Source organism: Mchenga conophoros, linkage group LG15 (genome assembly GCF_057382185.1).
Source record: "Mchenga conophoros isolate Kocher_MC1m ecotype Shallow Benthic linkage group LG15, M_conophoros_male_GT1.1, whole genome shotgun sequence".
In the NCBI taxonomy this organism is placed as follows: Eukaryota; Metazoa; Chordata; class Actinopteri; order Cichliformes; family Cichlidae; genus Mchenga; species Mchenga conophoros.
The window spans coordinates 23,880,707-23,899,277 of NC_140540.1; the positions used below are offsets into that span (position 1 = coordinate 23,880,707).

Here is an 18,571-nt window from a genome sequence, read left to right on the forward strand (position 1 = left end):
TTTAAGGAGAAAGTTAAAGTTAAAAGAATGGTAATTTATTCACAGGGGCGTTTGGCCAGTGTAGTAATTTAACCACTTTACATCCTCATTTTATTTAGTACCCCTAATAACACAAATACTTACACGAACAGGAAATACTCAGTGCGCTCTTTTTGTAGTAGTGTATGCTCTCTGAACCTGCCACCTTTCTGTCTGTCCTGCACATTTCCCTTCTCTTGTTTTCTTTGTGATTGTAAAATAAAAGTATAACATGTATTTATAAAATAACTTGTGTTTTAATTCTGCAGTTTATCACACATTTGATTTCCATGCTTGAGAAATGCAAGTGTCCAGAGTCAGGACAGACTGAGAAACTCACTGCTGCAGATCATCTGTGATAATCTCTGAGGGAGAGCTGATGAGACAAAGGCCTTCCACCTGTGATGATCAGACAGGACAAACTCAGCAGTGTGTGAAGAAAAGGAATCAATCTTTTTAGCTAATGTTAAAATAATGTTATCATTAAAGTGTTTTCAGTGTGGGAGAAACTACTCAAGTTCTTCAAGTAAAAACTATATAAGGTAGTAAAAAGTTATATATTCAGAAACTTAAAGTATGTAAGTATCAGCAGCAGAATGCACCTGAAAATAAATGCCATCATTTTGGATTAATAATACTGCTGTGTTTGTTGCATCATGATTTATATATTCTGAGGTTAGTTGGACTATAGCAGGGTCTATAACCGGCCCTCGAGGCCTGGAGTTGCCCACCCCTGGTGTACAGGGCCGTGCAGAGAGGTTTAAAGGGGCGGGTGCTCAAAGTTAAAAAGGGGCACATTGAACCAGGCTGAATAACAACAACACACATTCATCAAGAATCTAATATGGGAAGGGCAGGGCTGTGTTGATCTGAGACTGTAGACATTAAAAAGTCCATAGGAGAGATGGTAGCTGATTAAACAAGTGTCATGAGATAATAACAAAATGCAAAGATTGGTGACAGCGCTTGGAACCATAAGGCAACAAAACACTGTGAGAAATAATTTAGGCTCTGCTTGTGAATCACTCTTTGCTTCTCTTCTTCCTTCCATCATTTCATATATCCCTCTCCACTTGAGAACAAGGCACAACTTGCTATTGCAATAAACTATAATCTAATTATCCACACCTAACAACGCTTGCACTTAATCTATAATAAAATGATGACAGAAAAATGTTATAGCACTGCATTTAGTAGCCTCACACAGCTCCTGCTGTTTCCTCCTCATGTCCTTACCAGGCATGTCTGGACAATGTTATATCATGAGTAATATTTTTTTTTAAAATCCATCTAAATAAAACACACACATGCACACACAGTGACATTTTAGACCTTCTTCAGAATACCGTATATACTATGGGGATTAGAGCAGGGCGATATGGCCAAAAATATTTATCACGATATATATTTGAAAATTTGCAATAACGATATAACTGACGATATAATTGATGCGAGACAAAATACAACTCCACAACATTACTAGCGCAAACAGACAACCTTCCATTTATTTTCACTTAAACAAGAAGCTGGTTTTTATGTACATTAAAGCTTTATAAAAATTTAACAGTGCAAATGCAAATTCCTTGCTGAAAGTTTAACCAAAAGGCATTTCCAGTAGAAATGGGCTGACATATCCTGAGCATAACCATGTATAATATCCACTGAAGTTAAAAAGAGGTGCTTTGCAACATTAAACTGCAGTGTGCAGTACGTATTTTTCGGACCATAAGGTGCACGGGATTATAAGGCACATTAAGCGAAACAAAGCAGTCAGATAAATCAAACTTTATTAAACTCATTCTTCTTGCTTCCTCCACTTCTGTACCATTGATTCATTAATGTTGAATTCTCTGGCAGCGGCTCTATTCCCATGTTGCTGCAGTATATTAATGACTAACCTTGTATTGTGGATGGATTATCTCAGTTGTTCTCCTGACTGAAGATTGGTCCGTTTACAACATCCTGCCATGCGATTGCATTTGTCTCTAACCATGAGGAACCTTAACGTTAACTTTTATAAGTGGAAAAGTGTTAGTGTTCGTCCTTCAGCTTCACTGTTTATGTTATGCTAATGTAAAAGGTTAACATATGTGTTAAGTTGAAATGTGTGGCTGGTAAATCTGGATTACACTAATAGTTAAAAAATTAAGAGATAAAAAGACTTATGGGGATGTTAGTTCAGTTTATGTCTTCATACAAGGAAATAAAGGGAACACCCCAGTTATATTTTGGTCTTTGTTATATCGTTCAGTGTTAAATCAGTATTTTCTAATTACACTTTACATCTTCCATGGCATTACTTAAAAAATACCACTAGGTGGCGCATAGCGGCCAGGAGGAGCGTAAACCCCCCTGGGAGGCAAATCTGCAGAATAAATCCTGCAGTTGAAACGTAAACAAGTTCATGATCTGTGCCTCTTTATTTCAATACACAGGTGGGTTACTAGTCCTCAAAATGACTAATAGGTAACACAGTAGAAGCAATAAGACTGTTGTGAACTCGTGAATGAAAGTATACCGTTATAAGTTAAGTACTGTTTAAGTATTGTGTTTTGAATGAGATCGTGATGTGAACGTGATCGTGCTAGGCTAATGGACTGGCTAGCGGGGGAAGTGAGCCTCAAGTACCGTAGCGATGCTAAGGCACGTTCTCAGTTGTGTGTTCTCTATATGTCTTGTTGAAGTAAGACAGGATGCAAAGGCTGTAATTAATGCTTGCATAGCTGCTCATGTGCTGTATACGAATGGTTATTTGCTATTTACGGGCTGTGAGTTACAGTACATTGTATTTCTTGATGCAGTGATATGTATGTGTAACCGGAACAAAGGCTGAGGCAACCTGGTCACTGCGAGCCAATGTTATCTATATTTATGATGGTTAATGTATACTCGGCAAGGTTATTCCTGTACTTTTGACAATGCGCTGACAGCTGTTATGCCACACGTTACAAAGAATTGCTGGGTCTTATGAGAGGCGATTAATGATTTGTTCCCCTGTTGATGAGCAGAATAAATCCTGCAGTTGAAACGTAAACAAGTTCATGATCTGTGCCTCTTTATTTCAATACACAGCTGCAGGATCTAGGATCGCACCCCTCCCAGGCACCTGTCACACCAGGGGGGCAACACTAACATAGCTGTGTCACTAGCGATCACGTAGCACATCATTATATACCAGCTAGCCCAACTTCAGTAACCCTACAAACGTCACTGCTGTTTAGTTTCCTGTCTTCATTTATGTTGGAAGTGATAGCAGAGCTGTACGTTTGATTTTTTTCAGAAATCTCTCAGTCAGAACATGCTATATCATGCTTAGGTAACTAGCGAAACTAGCGAGCTAACTTCCGCTAGCTTCCTGCTAGCTTCTAACTCCGTTAAATGTAATACATTTTGTTTTCATGGATGCCTGGAAGTTAAACTTTATAGTTACACCTGGTAAAGCAGCAACGCTGATCGTTTTTATTAAAGATGAAAGAATTTAGACAGTTTTTAACTCTCAGTGATGCTGCAGTTTTCGTTTGACCTGAAGGATACGGAGTTTAGGACCCAGATTACTCCCAGATTTAAGGGCATCTTAGTCCGACGGCCGCTTGCATGTTCTGCAAAAAAATGTGCTTTGTCGTGTATCTGACAGACAAACACCAAACCAGTTCCACATCACTGAAGTTGCACCATTTTTACAAACCAATTCTGGTTCATCTGTTTCACTCAACAATCGGCCATGTGCGTATGAAAACAAAGGCACTGCGCATGCGTGTTTTACTCATATTCTATCGCGATATTTCATTTTCCTATCGTTGCCTAACATTATACCGGTATTACCGTGAACGGTATAATATGGCCCAGCCCTAATGGGCATCATGGTGCTGATCCAGAATCCTTACATTATTATGTATTACTAGAGCTACAATAATAAAGCAATGAGGAGGGGGAAGTAATAAATATGAAATAATGTATTTATGATGATTCCATTTGTTTCACTATCCACTCTGTGCAGGGGCAAAGCTTATTACATTTTTAAACTGTAGAGATACAATAAATTTTACTGCTGTAAAATCCAAATTTTGTCTTATTTAAAATATAAATCTAATATAATCTGCTTCTTAATGTATGTTCTTTAAAATGCAGCTTGTGTTTTTTTAATATATTCTAATTATAATAATTATTATGTGGACATGCATATTAGATCGTTTTTAGTAAAATATAATCCCTCCAGAAAGGCAGGAAAAGCCCGGAAACTTACTTTAAAACTAAATATGTTCCCTAAAACGGTGACAGAGCTACAGACCCATGACAGCCTTACACAGGTAGCCAGCAGCTATGACTAGCACTACCTGTGCAGTTAATAAAAGGACAGGTAATGTTTGTCGCGCTGTTGCACACACAGCACGCTCGTTTGTTTCAGTGCGTCAGTTGCAACAAGACAACTTACCAACGTGTACGTAATAAGCTAATACTCCTGGGTGCTACACACTACAGTGTACGCTGTACATAGGGTTGCCAACCGTCCCTTAAAATACGGAATCGTCCCGTATTTCGAAACAAAAGTACACGTCCCGTATTGAGCTAATAAGGGACGCACTTTGTCCCGTAATACAGTGAGAATCAAAAGTAGTCTATAACTTTTAATGGAATTAACGCTTTGTTTGAAAACATAATTCCCAGCCCCTCTCCTGCTTTGTGACCAATGAGCTGACAGCACACTTACGAGTATGACAATTCAGATTACCACTCATCTCATTGGTCGAGGAAAGGTCGCTTACGGAGAAAATACCGGAAGACAACAAATGACCACAACAAGAAGCATGGCCAACAGGGAAACAAACGCAGACACTGCGGTGCAAGTCTCGGACGACAGTAAACCTAAAGCTGGGCAGACACTGTGCAATTTTTTTCAGTCACGTTATTCAGCTCCTGCTCAAACTGCACGATTGACTCGCAGTTGGTAGGTCACGATGCAGGTCTCACACTATACGGCCCGATGCTCTGATGCGACCTGAGTGCTCACACTGTGCCTCCATAAAATGAAGGTTATAACAGAAAATCTGTCGCGCTCTCTCTCTCCGTCTTACACTCACACAGACACACCACCACCATCAACTTTGCTAAATTGCTAATGAAAAACATTGATCGGGCAGCTGTGATTGAGCAGCAGTGTAAATCCAACTATTTTCACGGTTGTTGTGGTCGTGATAATTTTGTGATGCCACATCGAAAAGGCTCGGATGAGCTTTCCAAAGTTCTACAAGTTGTGCCTCCATCGCTTGTGTCCAGATCACACGCTGCACAGCCGTGCTGCGCCGTCTTTTTCACCGACGTTTACGTGTTTGCGCGCGAGCAGTGTGAACGGCTGTGGTGAGACCCTCACGAGCGATTGATGATCGGGAGCTGGTCGTGAGGTGTTAATCACTTCTCGTTACCCCACGTATACTACACGATGCACGATGAAGGCCAAAATCGGTCCGATCACTCAAAAATCGGCTCAAAATGGGCCTAAAACTGCACAGTGTAAGCCCAGCATTAGAGCAGCAATGTTTGTTCAGAGAAAGGGAAGAATGGGAAAAGGAAAACACCTGGCTGGAAAACGTTAATATGGGCATGTGCAGTGAATATCAGCGCTATGTGGCCAGAAGTGTGATAATATAATTTATTTTGTGTAATAAACAACTGCAAGAATAGATGATTACAACAAATAGATGACTAATACATAAAAGTAATACATAGATGAATAATGATGATGAGTTATGATGCGTAATCATGGGAACAAGTGGGTTTACAAACAGGAGCAGCTGATTAGCATTAGAAAAGCTGAAATAATACCTCAACTGAAGCCAATTGTACTAAATGCACTAAATGTGCACTGTTACAAGAATGTTTTTCTTTCTATTGTTTTCTATTATTTTAAGTTAAGCAGGACAGAGTTCTTTTAAAGAAAGATTTACTTATATTCTCAAAAGTTAAGCATGACAGGCTTCTGTTTAAGAAGGAGACCTGTTTTATCGTGTTAATGTTGTCATTTTGAGCTAAAAATAAATGGCTAAATGATCATTTGTTTCACATGTGTTCATATCACAAAGAATACACATCTACTTAAATCAAATTCAAGTCAAATGGTTAAAAAAATAATTTCACACACAAAAAAAGAGCTAGAAAATTCACCACACTGGGAAGGGTGAAGACAATTGGGTCGCCCGGCCCTGGCCACGAGGTGTCCCTTATTTATTTTTCAGGGAGTTGGCAACCCTAGCTGTACACCTACTTACTGGTTTTGTCGCATCAGTCTGTGTCTCTGAGTTAACTTGTGTTTCTCCTACAGCTCCGGACCGCTAAAAATGCGCGTGCTCTTTGTGAGCTCGTTCCCGGCTGGTAACCAGCGCGTTCTTCCGTCAAGGGCGATCATTGGTTAAATGTGATCATGTGACTGATGCAAGCCAGATCCTTTTATTTAGCAAAACTGTGATTAATAGTTCAATATTATTGTTGAGGGGCACAGACAGGACTCCGCACGCACGCACACACACATAAAAAAAAAATAATAATTTTTTTTTTTTAAAAGTTGGCTCAACAAAAGGGCACTTTGGGCACCCATCAGGAAAGGGGCGGGTGCTCAAGCCCCTATAGCCCCCCCCCCCCCCCTCTGCACGTGCCTGCTGGTCTATAGTGTTACATCATATTTTATAAGGATTTTATGTGTATCATTTCTGCCCAGTTTGACCCATTTAGCAAACGTCAGCCTGTTTTTCCTCTGATATCTATTCTATATGAATTAAGACAGTTATGACTGACAGGTCTGATTTTCTCCCCCAATAAAATAATATTTAATATATTACTCTACTTATTTTATTACATTTTTTACATCTTGGGATTTTCTTTTTACCCATATCGTATAAGTAAGCTTTCATTTTCAGACAATATTTAGAAAAACAATATTTATCTATTTGATAGATAATGCATCATTATATACAGTGTAAGAGACATTTGCCTTTGAGATAAAAAAGATATAAAGTGATATGAAATAATTTCACATTCAATGTTTGCTGAAGCTCAGTATTTAAAACATTTGACAAGTTAAAAGGTCAGAGGTCTCCCTCCCCCTCTCTCTGCTTTTCCCTGCTGTGTGTGCCTGTGTCCAGATTCAGATAAAGACAGTTCTCCCCAAATGTGCCAGCATCACTGCTGATATCACTAAAAGGCTCACATGAATACTAATGAAAAATGTAATTTTGAGTGTCATGTTTGTCAACAATGTGTTGTTATACTTTTCTCATGTTAGCTGATTTTTGGGATAATGTCAACTAATATGATCATAATAAAATAATAATAAAAGCACTAAATGACATTTTAGTGTCTTTAATTGTCCTTAACAAAAAGCACAACAATAAAAACAAATGACTGGAGTCTTTGTATACAGTCTCCAAATTTGATCCTATTACTGAAAACACTTTATTATTATTATTATTAATAATAATAATAATAATAATAATAATAATAATAATATATAGCTATGGGTGTGGGTGCTTTAGGGGCTACAGGTCCCTAGATATTGCTGCCAGTGCTTTTGATCCTCTTTGGATGTTGGCTGCCTTTTGTTCTATTCTCTGTTAACATTTTCTGTTGGTGTTCCATTGGTTGTGTTGCTTTCCTTTTGAATATGGTATACACTACTTTTTGTGTCATTGATGTCCCAGTGCTTCTGCCCTATTTTTTTGTGTCTGATCATTTATGATTCGTTTTACCACAGCTTTATTTAATGATATCTGAAAATCAAATATCTGTAATTTTACTGATCAGTAAATCAGTCAATCTTTATTGACAGACTTTGCATCCATAGTGAAAAAACAACAACACCCCCAAAACAAAACAAAAAAACAACACAACATGTAAGACTGCACTTAAAATGAAGAGTGATAAGTCTGTGTGTTTGGCAGTTTTTGACCAGCAGGTGGCGAGGGAGGTCTGTGTGCACATAAAGCCTGAGGATTAAACTCTTTTGCAATCAAATTGGCTGAAAGACTTCATGAAGCTTCATTTAGCTGTCACTAGCTCGAGCTGGTCCTTAAATACTGGATGCCTGATGAGTAAACAGGAGTGACAGGTTAAGTGGGAACCTGAGGACTCCACCCAGTGGGTGGGTCTGGACAGGACCTGCCCAACATTTTCAGAAACAGCAGGTGAAGAGAACACAAAAACAGACAACATCCTTAACCAGCCGGGGCCCATGAGACACTGTTTTACAGCTATAGCTGTCATACTTTCTGCGCTTTGGATCTTTACTATTGTCTGAGCCAAAACTCCCACCTTGTCTTTATTACTGACTGCAATTCAAGAAACTCCAAACAGAGGCCAATACTGAAAAATATAAATCAATGACTGAAAACAGAAAAACACACAAACCACGAGAGAGCTGATGGTTAACTTAAGGTTGTGGTCCAATCAAATCTCTTACTACGTAATTTTTCTGCTTCTATGGAATGGAAAAGGGTCTTTCGTTATATTCAGACAAAGAAACCACAAAGGGAGGGGACGCGAGTTTCATTTTACTGTAAACTGAGTGAAGTGTCATTATTAAGTCTCAGTCAAATATGACCAATTGAAAGAATGAAGGGTGCATATGTCCTGTGGCTGCTGTGTAAGTACACCACATATTCTTTTGTCAGATTATTGTGAAACTTAAACTAACTGAGTGTTATTCTATTTAGGGTTGATCTCCCTGCTGTGTGGCTCAACAAATCAAGGTTAGATCTCTTTGTTTTATTCTACCAGGAAACCCCACTTTATACAATTACATGTTTAAATACAACATGGTGTACAAAAAACAAACGAATGTTTTAAGATATGCTTTCACTTACCAGAACATATAATTTCACAGGCCTCCGTAGTTTTCCCATGAATTATTTCCATGTAGCTCGTAACTGAGCTGAGACAGAAAAAGGTACAGAGATAAGCTAAAGGTTTAAGTATCAAGGTTAATACAATAAAAATAAAATAAAAGGTAATTTCTGGTGGCAGTTTCAGTGGAAAGTGATTCAGAGACATAAATATAGATATGCATCTAAATCTGGATTTTTTTAAATGAAGGCTTCATAACAAAGATGTAGTCAAATACATAAAAGTTGCTTCAACAAGGTACTCTTGGTTTATATGCTCTCTGTGTATCTGTGAACTACAGTTCACAGATACAACCAATCATTAATTAATGGTTAAAAAGCGTAAGGCTAGAAGGATATGTGCTCGCTGAATGTGCATGCATGATTATGTGTTTTTTTAAATCGTGGTTTACTGCTATATACTTTATGGTGAAGTGACTGATTCACAGGAAACCAAAGACAAAGAAGCCTAAATCCAGTCATGTCCAGTTGTCTTTGTACAAACTAGTTTACATTTTAGGAATTCAAAGTGACGAAGGATTTTTTCCCCTCACACCCTTTCAAAGGCCTATTTAAGGGGTTAAGACTTGGTTTTAGGCGTAACAGGTTTGGCAAAGCATTAATAAGAGTAAATGTCCTCACAAATATAGCCAAACATACATGCCTGTGTGTGTATTGTATAACACTTCATGTATACACAGCAGGCAGCAGCTGTCGTGGAGGAAGCAGCGGTAACAGAGGAACCTTTCGTCCAAATAACCTCAAACTCAAAATGGAACTTGCTCACGTCCACAAAATACCCCGACAGTTTTGTAGTGAATCTGATGAAGGGTCGTTGAGCTGAGCAAGGAAAAGATGCAATTAGAGACAGATTTCTCAAATCATTAGATGATATCCAGCTAAAAGGAAGTATTTAAAAAAAGCTTCAGCAATTTTGCCCAACGTAGTAATCCAGTGGTGTTGATACTGAAGTTTTGTATTTACACATAAAAGTACTGTCTCCACGTTCATTTGAATTTCATTTTGAGGCTGAGCTGCTGGGGGGGGGGGGGGGGGGGGGGGGCAGTGGTGTGCATTGAATGCTTTGCTGTGGCCAAGAAACCCTCTTAAATGCATGCACAAGATAGCAGTCACCACAGTTCAGGTTGGTTAGCTCCTCACTGATGATATGACCCGAGTTTATAATGCACAACCTCGTGAATGTTGAAACTCGTCAGCTTCGGACTTCGACTGCAAACTTAAACTTATAGCTACTGTTCGGTCGGTGGGTTGTGGTTGGAGACCCAGCTTTCATCAGCAGTGATTAGTCTTGACAAAAAAGGTCACATTAGATGTGAACGTGGGTCATTCAGTAGTAAAATAATTAAAGCTCTGCAACATTTTACCTTTTATACTATGAATATTTTCTAGTTAAGAGGGCTCTGAAATTCTGCCTCATTTTATTTTATTTTCCAGCATTTCAGAGCCTTCTTAACAATGTCTGCATAAACGGACTGGCAGACTGACTCCATAACAACAAGAAAAGAGAATTCACATAACCTTTTTCGACCTGCAGAAAGAAAGGTGATCACCATTGCACCTTCTGCAACAGCTGTTGCTCACTTACCCACAACATCCTGTTCAGCTTGATGACAGACACTGTTTCCTGATTTTGAAGCATTTAGATAAGTAAACTGGGCATCTCTCATCTCAGAAAACATCCTGTGTAGATGGTGTGCTCTGCGCCTTGAATCTTGACCTAACCTGCTGCTCACCATCACCACAAACTATATATAAACTTTCCATTCCAAATAAAAAGTGAACATATTTAGACTTGACAATTGAGTGATAAATGAATGCTAGCATGCTTGGTTAGAAACCCGCATTCACAAACTGGATACACTGCAAAGACACTTATGTTTTAATTGATACTAAGTAACATACCAATCCAATTCCTACAACTTCAGTTATTAAAACTGAAAAATCAACGGTCTGCACCACACAGGAGGCTCAATAACATAATTTAAATGCTTCAAATAGAGCCAGCAGCTCAATCATGCTTCAGAGGTTCAGTTGAGTGACTTTGATTAACTGAGGTAAAGCCGTACAGATTTTGGCATCTATAGCAGCCGATATCACCATCCAACTATCAGTCTAACGTGCCACACCTGGCCAATCCTCAACAAAATCCAAGTGGATTAGTTAAATAAAAGAATTTATGTTATGAAAACAAGGGAAACTACCCAAAAAACCCAAACATTGCTTTGTAGCAGGCTGTTAACATTTGTTTTTCTGCTCTTGCTCTTGACGAAGGCGGTCGCACTTTTCTCCTCTCCTCCTCTCCCTTAGCTTCCCTGCTTAGCCTCTTATGTCCTTGTCTAGTCTCGTGTTTTTTGTATTACTTTTCCCTGGAACACTCTCTCACAGTCTGTTCTCTAAAACCTAAAAGAGGAATTATGGATTGGATCAACTGGTCCCTGAATGCAATTGACACCCCTCTCTCAACGAGAAGTTTGAGCTTGGGTGAGCTTGAGTGCTGAAGACATCTACCTATTCGGAATCATGATAACAGGGTTCTGGCGGATCGGAGCTGACTTGGCCCTGACTTATTGAAGAATTAAGAAAGCGGAACCGGCTGTTCAAACCCCCACAAGGCTGCCCACTGGGATTGAAACGATGGGAGAGGCATGAGTTTCTCAAAATGGGCTCATTGAGTGCAGCACGGATAAGATCTTGGAGAAGCTACGGCTGCTGTGAATACTCAGAATAAGATCTCTGACTGCAGACTGGATACATCTCGGAAGGGCTAGCTCGGAATAACATCTCTGGGCGCAAATTGGATGACATCTCGGGGGAGGCACACTGCCGTGAGTTCTCAGAATCCTTGAGTACATGAAATGACAACATCACAGAACGCAAGTATGGCGAAGCTCGCGGCTCTCCAACGGGAGATTGAGAGACCAGTGTTGGACTGTAGAACTGCTTTGAAATTCATATGAGCTGTTCGCACTAAAGTAAAAAGCGCCATCACTTCATGCGGATACCCCTTTGGCGCCAGCTGCGGTCTCAAGGCTGGAGCTGAACAAAAACACCCTGATAACGACTGTGTTTAGACTGTTCCTTCCCATTCCATGCAAGGCCACTTGGGTTGGCTGGAAGACTGTTTACTTAGCCTAGCAGGGCGAAGGACACTGTCTCAGCTGAACTCTGGACACGCACAGACATATACACTGATATGCACACACTCATCCCCCCTCCCTTTCCAAACGCCTTCGACGCTTATTCCCTTCCGATGCTGCACCCTTTACCCACCCCTGTTGCTTTTCATGTGTTTCTTTGGTGTATTAAAAGTTTTTTCATGTTTTATGTGCAGAGGTGTTTTTTTCTGTTCTCAAACTGATCTCCCTGTTGGAGCTCAGTGTGGGGGGAGTTATTTTTTTCTCCTTATCCTTTCTCATGTGGTGCATTTTCCATTGTTATACCTCTCTGACCTGTCTTCCCCATGTGATGTTTTGTGTAATGTATGTATAGTCGGAGGGTAAGATGGCGCAGCCATTGCGTACAATAGGTCGGCAGCCTTATGAAATTTCCCCTTGTGGGACTAATAAAGGTATATCAATTCAATTCAATTAACATGTTTATTTCTGCTTTAAAGTTGAACATTTTAACATGTGAATGGCCCACTTTTGGAGCCAGTCTCAGGTGGACATTAAAGGAACTGCAGCATTTGGCGGTTTCATTTCTCTGTTCTGAAGGATTCCACTTCACTGACATTCCATTTGGTGTGGATTTCTTTTTTAACCTTTATCAACAATCACTCTGCACTATGAATCTTCTGCAATTAACTGCAATCACCCGAGTCACAAAGACTATAAAATGCCCCACAATGTCCTCAGGTTTCAACTGTGAAACTAAGGGCTGCACTACTCTATGACAAACCTATTATTCATTATAGCTTTACTACATGTTTTGGTAATCATTCTGACAACTTCAGATCTCAAATTCAAAGATAATTGGCATACTTCCTCCAGGAGATATTTGAAGAGACTGATGGGTATCCTTAATGAAGATTATAAACTGATGTCCTCAGGAAAAGCTACAGGTTACCAAATTATTAGTTAAATAGGCACAAAATATCTTAAGTGCTTTTATCAATCAAACTGACAGATGAAATTGTGAATGAGCGTTTGTATGTTTTATCTCATATGATGAGATTCCAAGACCCAGGGGATATAAGAAATTCCAGTCTAACCTAATGTAATCTAATCCTGAATAACTGTGGTTGCATGGAGTTTAACCATACCCTAGATAAACCTGGATAAATGGGAGTGATCCCAAACAACTACTGCCCTTAAAAACCACCTTCCATACTTAAATGTTGGTGTTTGTGGATGGTTCTGTGTGCATTAATTGTTTCACTGTAATTCTCAGAGACAATCTGATGGCTGCCTCAGGGTTTTGTAAATGTGCATAATCCATATCTTCCCCACAGCTCGTCTGACTGTGAGCCCCAGCAGCTCTCAGCTGTTTGAAGGTGACTTTTTGTCTCTGAGCTGTGAGGCTGAGGACTGCCCTGCTGGATGGACTGTGAGGAGGAACACGCCCAAACGACAAAGGAGTCGGTGTGGAGATGGGTGGGGAAAACAAGTCGGTTCGTGTTGTACCATCACCTACATCTTCAGAAGGGACAGTGGTGTTTACTGGTGTGAGTGCGGAGAGGGAATAAGCAGTAACACCGTCAACATCACTGTGACTGGTAAGAATATTGTGTGTAATTAGTGTTGGTGAAGCTGTGTGTCAGTGGATGAAATGCTGTAGTTTGTGTCTGTGTGGAGGTGGCCGAGTGATCCTGCAGAGTCCTGTGCTTCCTGTGATGGAGGGAGACAGCATCACGCTGCTCTGTAAATCAAAGCCCCCACATTCAAACCTCTCAGCTGTTTTCTATAAAGATGGCTCCGTCATCAGGACTGAGTCGACAGGTCACATGACCATTCCTCATGTTTCCCTGTCTGACGAAGGCCTCTACAAATGTCACATCAGTCAACATGGGGAGTCTCCACCCAGCTGGATCACTGTCACAGGTAATTTTCAGTATGATCAACATTTATTTCATCCATAGATGGACATAGATAGCATGAGGTCACCCATTAGTCAGTGAAGTCCCAATATGAGACCTCAGGCTTTTTAGCTATCACCACTTCGATGTTTTCAAACCTGCAGGTCGGATCCAACCAAAGACTTTAATTGGCTAAAGACTTCTTATGTGTTCTGTTTAACCTGAAACTACCCAATAAAGTAATCAGGAAGGTGCTTAGTGAGGTCGCAGAGTGAGGAAGCTGAGTTTCCCATAGACCTCTACACCATCCAAAGGTTTTTTTTCCTACCACAGGAGTTGCCCCCTGGTGGCCAATGGATAGCGTCACTTTTCAGACGAGATCTGAAAGTTGCGTCCATCTAAGATTACCATCTTAGATTTCATCCATGAATCACCTGAACAGTGCCATTCTCTTTACAGGTAAACCTACAACTACAGCCCTGCCTTCCACATTATCCCCACCCTCTACATCAACCCTGTCTTCTGCCTCAACTTTGCTTTCTGTCTCAACCCCAATGACCACACCGATCCAATCCACTGCCATGGCGTCTCCTTCTGCCACAGCTCTGCCTACTGATTCAGCTCCACCAGCTGTCTCCATTCACCGACCACTTGTCTTGAGAGTGGTCTGCCACCTGGTGGTGTTCTGTCCATATGTCATCACAACTGTCCTAATGGTGTCTTTATATCGACAAAGACCCACAGGTAACTTTCACTGTCAGATGATCAATCTATTAAAGGGGATCTGTTGTGTTTTTGTTTATTTTCTGTCATAATTGTATGCATGCAGCTACAGTGGTGGACTTTGCCATATATAAAGACTATTAGAGGCCTGAAACGGCCAAAGTTAGAACAATTAATGAAGAGAGGACACAAAAACAGAACAGAGAAGACCTGTTAAAAAAATCCAAAATCTAAATCTTTATTTAAAAATTGTAGGCAGTTTGGCACAGATAGGCAGTCTGCATAGTATATAGTATAAAGAAAACAAACTGAGAAACAAGCATGGGATCATACATGGAAACACTGAAACTAGCTAACACACTGGGAATGTCGGGAGAGCCTCGAAATCCGAGATACTGTAAGAACAAAGACAATCTGATCTATCAATCAATTCTCAGGTGTAAGTAAGACAAATTGAGCACAGGTGAAGCTGTGTTGATTACTTTGAAGTGTAAATCATGCAAAGCAACTTTAGAAGGGCCTTAGAAGAAAAATACAGATGTGGAAATGGGTCCCCTTAAATTCTGATTGTTTTTCTCACTTATTATTACCTCATTATGACTGAACTCTTTGTCTCCATAGCAACAGCGCCACACCCCCACCCTGAGCAGAAACTGACAGAGGACTTTGACATCATGGAGGTCACCATCGAGCATCATTTCTAAACTGCACAGAACAGAGAAATATTTTTGTCATGTAAAAGTAATAAATATTAGATTAAATAGATCTGATATTTTATGGCAGCACAAAGTCATGTATAACGTTGGAGGTAAACAAAGTGCAGTTTTTTGACTGCATATTCATATCTACAAGCCCAGTTTATTACCAAAGAGACAAATGATTTCTTCTACTCCACTCCTACCCACTCCTCCCACAACCAACATGTTTTTCAATGTTGTATAGATGCTTTCCTGTATCACTGATGTCTCAGTACTCCTGCCATGATCTGTAGGTTTAAGTTCAGCTTTGCCTAATGGTATCTGTAAATTAAATGACTGTAATTTCACCTAATGTTTTGGTAATATGTACAAATCCTCATTTCCTTCTACACTTACATATGCAGGAACCCCAAAATCCAACATTTACACCCCCATTTCACAATCTTTGCGAACTTTGATATATTTCCTATATAATATCTAATCTATGTGATTTACCAAATCTAAGACCCATCAGTGCTTATAAACTACCAGATGACTTCTGCTGCTTCTTCTATGTGTCCAGAGAATGCATGGCAAACACCCAAGGAGGGACTGTCGGACAACACTGTAAGCCTAGATGTTCACTCTTTATATATGAAACCAGCAATGAATGGAATTTGCATGCATTCACATTCATTTACTCTGTTGGAGCTCCAGCCACTAGAAAGCAGATCAGCGTGTAGGCTAATTATTAGCAATAATATCACTCAATAAAAAGAGAAGTTCACTTTGATCTGTTGACAAACTGCAGCGATTTCCTTTGTTTACTTTATGAAGCTACAGGACAGAATCAGTGGAGGGGTGGCGATTCGGGCACCTTGCAGTCACTGAGATGACCATGAACATCTCTGCACACCAAAGTATTCTACAGTCAAATCTGAGGCCATGTGCATGACAGCTAGAGTTTGACCAAAATGGGTCAGGAAACAGGACAATGATCCGAAGCACAGCAGCAAATCTCCATAAGAAGAGCTTAAAGAGAATCAAAGTGCTGCAGCGATCCAGTCAAAGTCCAGAACTCAACCCGACTGAAAAGTGGGTCCACCATGTGCCATGCTACAGGTTTCTTCAATGTGTTACGTTCTTAGTCTAGGCGTGTATTGAACGCAACAACAAATTGGCCCCACTCACGCACCACCCAAGAAAGAACACAAACAGTAGTATCTTTTAAAGCGCTAAGAAGCCATTTATTTGCTTCAGCAGTGAGCAGTGCCAAAAATAACAAACAAAACTCCCTAATGGTCCCTACACTTTCCTCCACAAAATGAAAACCAACCAAAAGACAATTCACTTACCTAACTTTCTAAACGAAAAACAGGAGAAAACTTAATCAACAAAAATGGTTTGTCACGCCTACTAGGCTGCTGCAGTGAACAATATATACAAGGTGAACAAAATACACAATTGCTATTTTACAAATCTCCTGATTGGTTTTGCCTGCTCTGCCGCCGTTGCCGTGTGCACAGTCGGCCTCCGGAACTGTCTTGGTCCTTGTGTTGTCGACCCCCGTGTCGACCCCCTGAACTTTTCTCGGACTCTTGTTGAGCTCTGTTTTGGTTTTGTTTTTGATCTGTTGTCCTGTGTTCTTGGACTGTTTTCTTGTGTTTTTGGTTTACTCTGGACTCTTGTGCTCCTTGTTTTTTGTTTCGGACGCTCCTTCCTGGATCCCCTCCGCCCACCCTGGTCTGGTGCTCGGTTTTGTTCTGGGTTTTTGTTTAGAGCTGTCGGGAGCCAGCCCTTGGAGGGGGGGGTACTGTCACGGTTCTGGGTCAGTTTCGAACCAGTATTTTGAGTTTTGATTGTTAGTTTATTTTTGAATGATTGTTGTGGTTTTGGGTGCTATGATGATTATTATTAGAGTTCCATGTTTCTATTTATTTGTGTTCTCATGTTTTGTGTGGGTTTAGTTCCATGTGTCATTTTCTGTCTGTCTCTCAGTGTCGAGTCTGCGTCTTTGTGTAGTGTTCTTGTTTCCTGTTTTATTGTGAAGGTCTGCGTCTCGTGTGTGTGTGTTCAGTTTTACCTCTGTCTCGTCTTGTTGATTACTCCCAGCTGTGTTCCCTACCTGTGTGTAATCTCCCTGTGTTCTCTGTGTGTATTTAAGTCGCGTCTTCTGTCATTGTAGTTGGTCCGTCTATGTATCCACCATGTTTCATCTGTGTGTTTTTTTCTACAATTTTGCTTTGAGCGCTTCAAAGCTACACAGTTAAATTCACCTCTGCCGCTTTTAAACTGTAACCGTAATCAAGACCAAATCTGTCTGTGTGGATAAATACATGCACAGAAAAGTAGACCTAAGCTTTCTAAGTAAAGTAAAAATGAGTTAACTTCTTCTCTGCAGTGACAGCCTGTGACTGGCTCTGTTTCTGCTGGAACTGCCTCTTATTGTAACGTCATAAATAATTCATTCCTGTAAAAACATAAGCTCTAACAGTCCTGCTGTTGTTTAGCATCAAACCTCAAATGAAACGTGACGTATTATTTAACATCTGTTTGTCCTCCAGGCGACATTTAGAAATAATTTCCTTAATTTACTCAGTGATAAAGCAGCTTTAGAAACCACAGAACAGCATAAGGCTGGTACGGCTGTTTGATTTTATTCACTCGCTGCTTCGCTCGTGAGTCAGCACCGCCCCTCTCCTCGGCGTTAGTTGTCGGTGTTTGTCGTCAATACAATACTGTTAATTGTACTCTCTGCAGTGTTTAAATGCTTACATATACACACAGTTACTGTCCCTCCACACATACGACTCGGTTCTGCTTCTATGCCCCAGCTTTGTTTACTTTTTCCCACCGAGGCTTCTAGACTTCTGATTGGCCAACATTTCCGCACGGTTAGGAATCTAGCGCCACCTGCTGCTTTGGCATGTTCATAGCAGCGTTTTCCTTCATTTCTGCCTTTATGTGTGGACGGGATTATTTTTTTAAACGAAAACGGAAAATCTCCGTTTTCAAAGATACCCGTGTACGTGTGGACGTAGCCTCAGTCTCTGACTGGAAGCGCTAATTCATCATTCGGCTTTTGTCAGACTAAAGTAACTGTTAAAACTGTTTGAAAAGCTCAGCTATACAACAAGGAGAGATTGAGAATTTCCTTTTAGTTCTCAGTTTATTTGATATTGACAAAAGTTAGTCAGTTTTGTCTGTTCTTCTGTAAAACAAACTAAGATTTATTTTTAGAATAAGTGGAA

The 18,571-nt window shown here is 40.2% G+C and overlaps 1 protein-coding gene across 3 annotated transcripts; it reads left to right on the forward strand.

The window, feature by feature from the left end:
* The first annotated feature begins 8,559 nt into the window (after nucleotides 1-8,559).
* On the forward strand, nucleotides 8,560-15,808 carry LOC146558403 (Fc receptor-like protein 5). 3 transcript variants are annotated; one of them, XM_085247308.1, is made up of 6 exons: nucleotides 8,560-8,647; nucleotides 8,718-8,753; nucleotides 13,357-13,620; nucleotides 13,883-13,945; nucleotides 14,380-14,664; nucleotides 15,265-15,808. In XM_085247308.1, exons 1-6 carry the CDS (start codon nucleotides 8,617-8,619, stop codon nucleotides 15,345-15,347), a joined length of 762 nt encoding a protein of 253 aa, XP_085103434.1. In that variant the 5' UTR covers nucleotides 8,560-8,616; the 3' UTR covers nucleotides 15,348-15,808. The 3 variants fall into 3 exon arrangements, with proteins under 3 accessions (XP_085103434.1, XP_085103433.1, XP_085103432.1); XM_085247307.1 differs by having other exon boundaries at nucleotides 8,564-8,647; nucleotides 13,700-13,945; nucleotides 14,524-14,664; nucleotides 15,265-15,806; XM_085247306.1 differs by having other exon boundaries at nucleotides 8,564-8,647; nucleotides 13,700-13,945; nucleotides 15,265-15,805.
* Nucleotides 15,809-18,571: the final 2,763 nt, after the last annotated feature.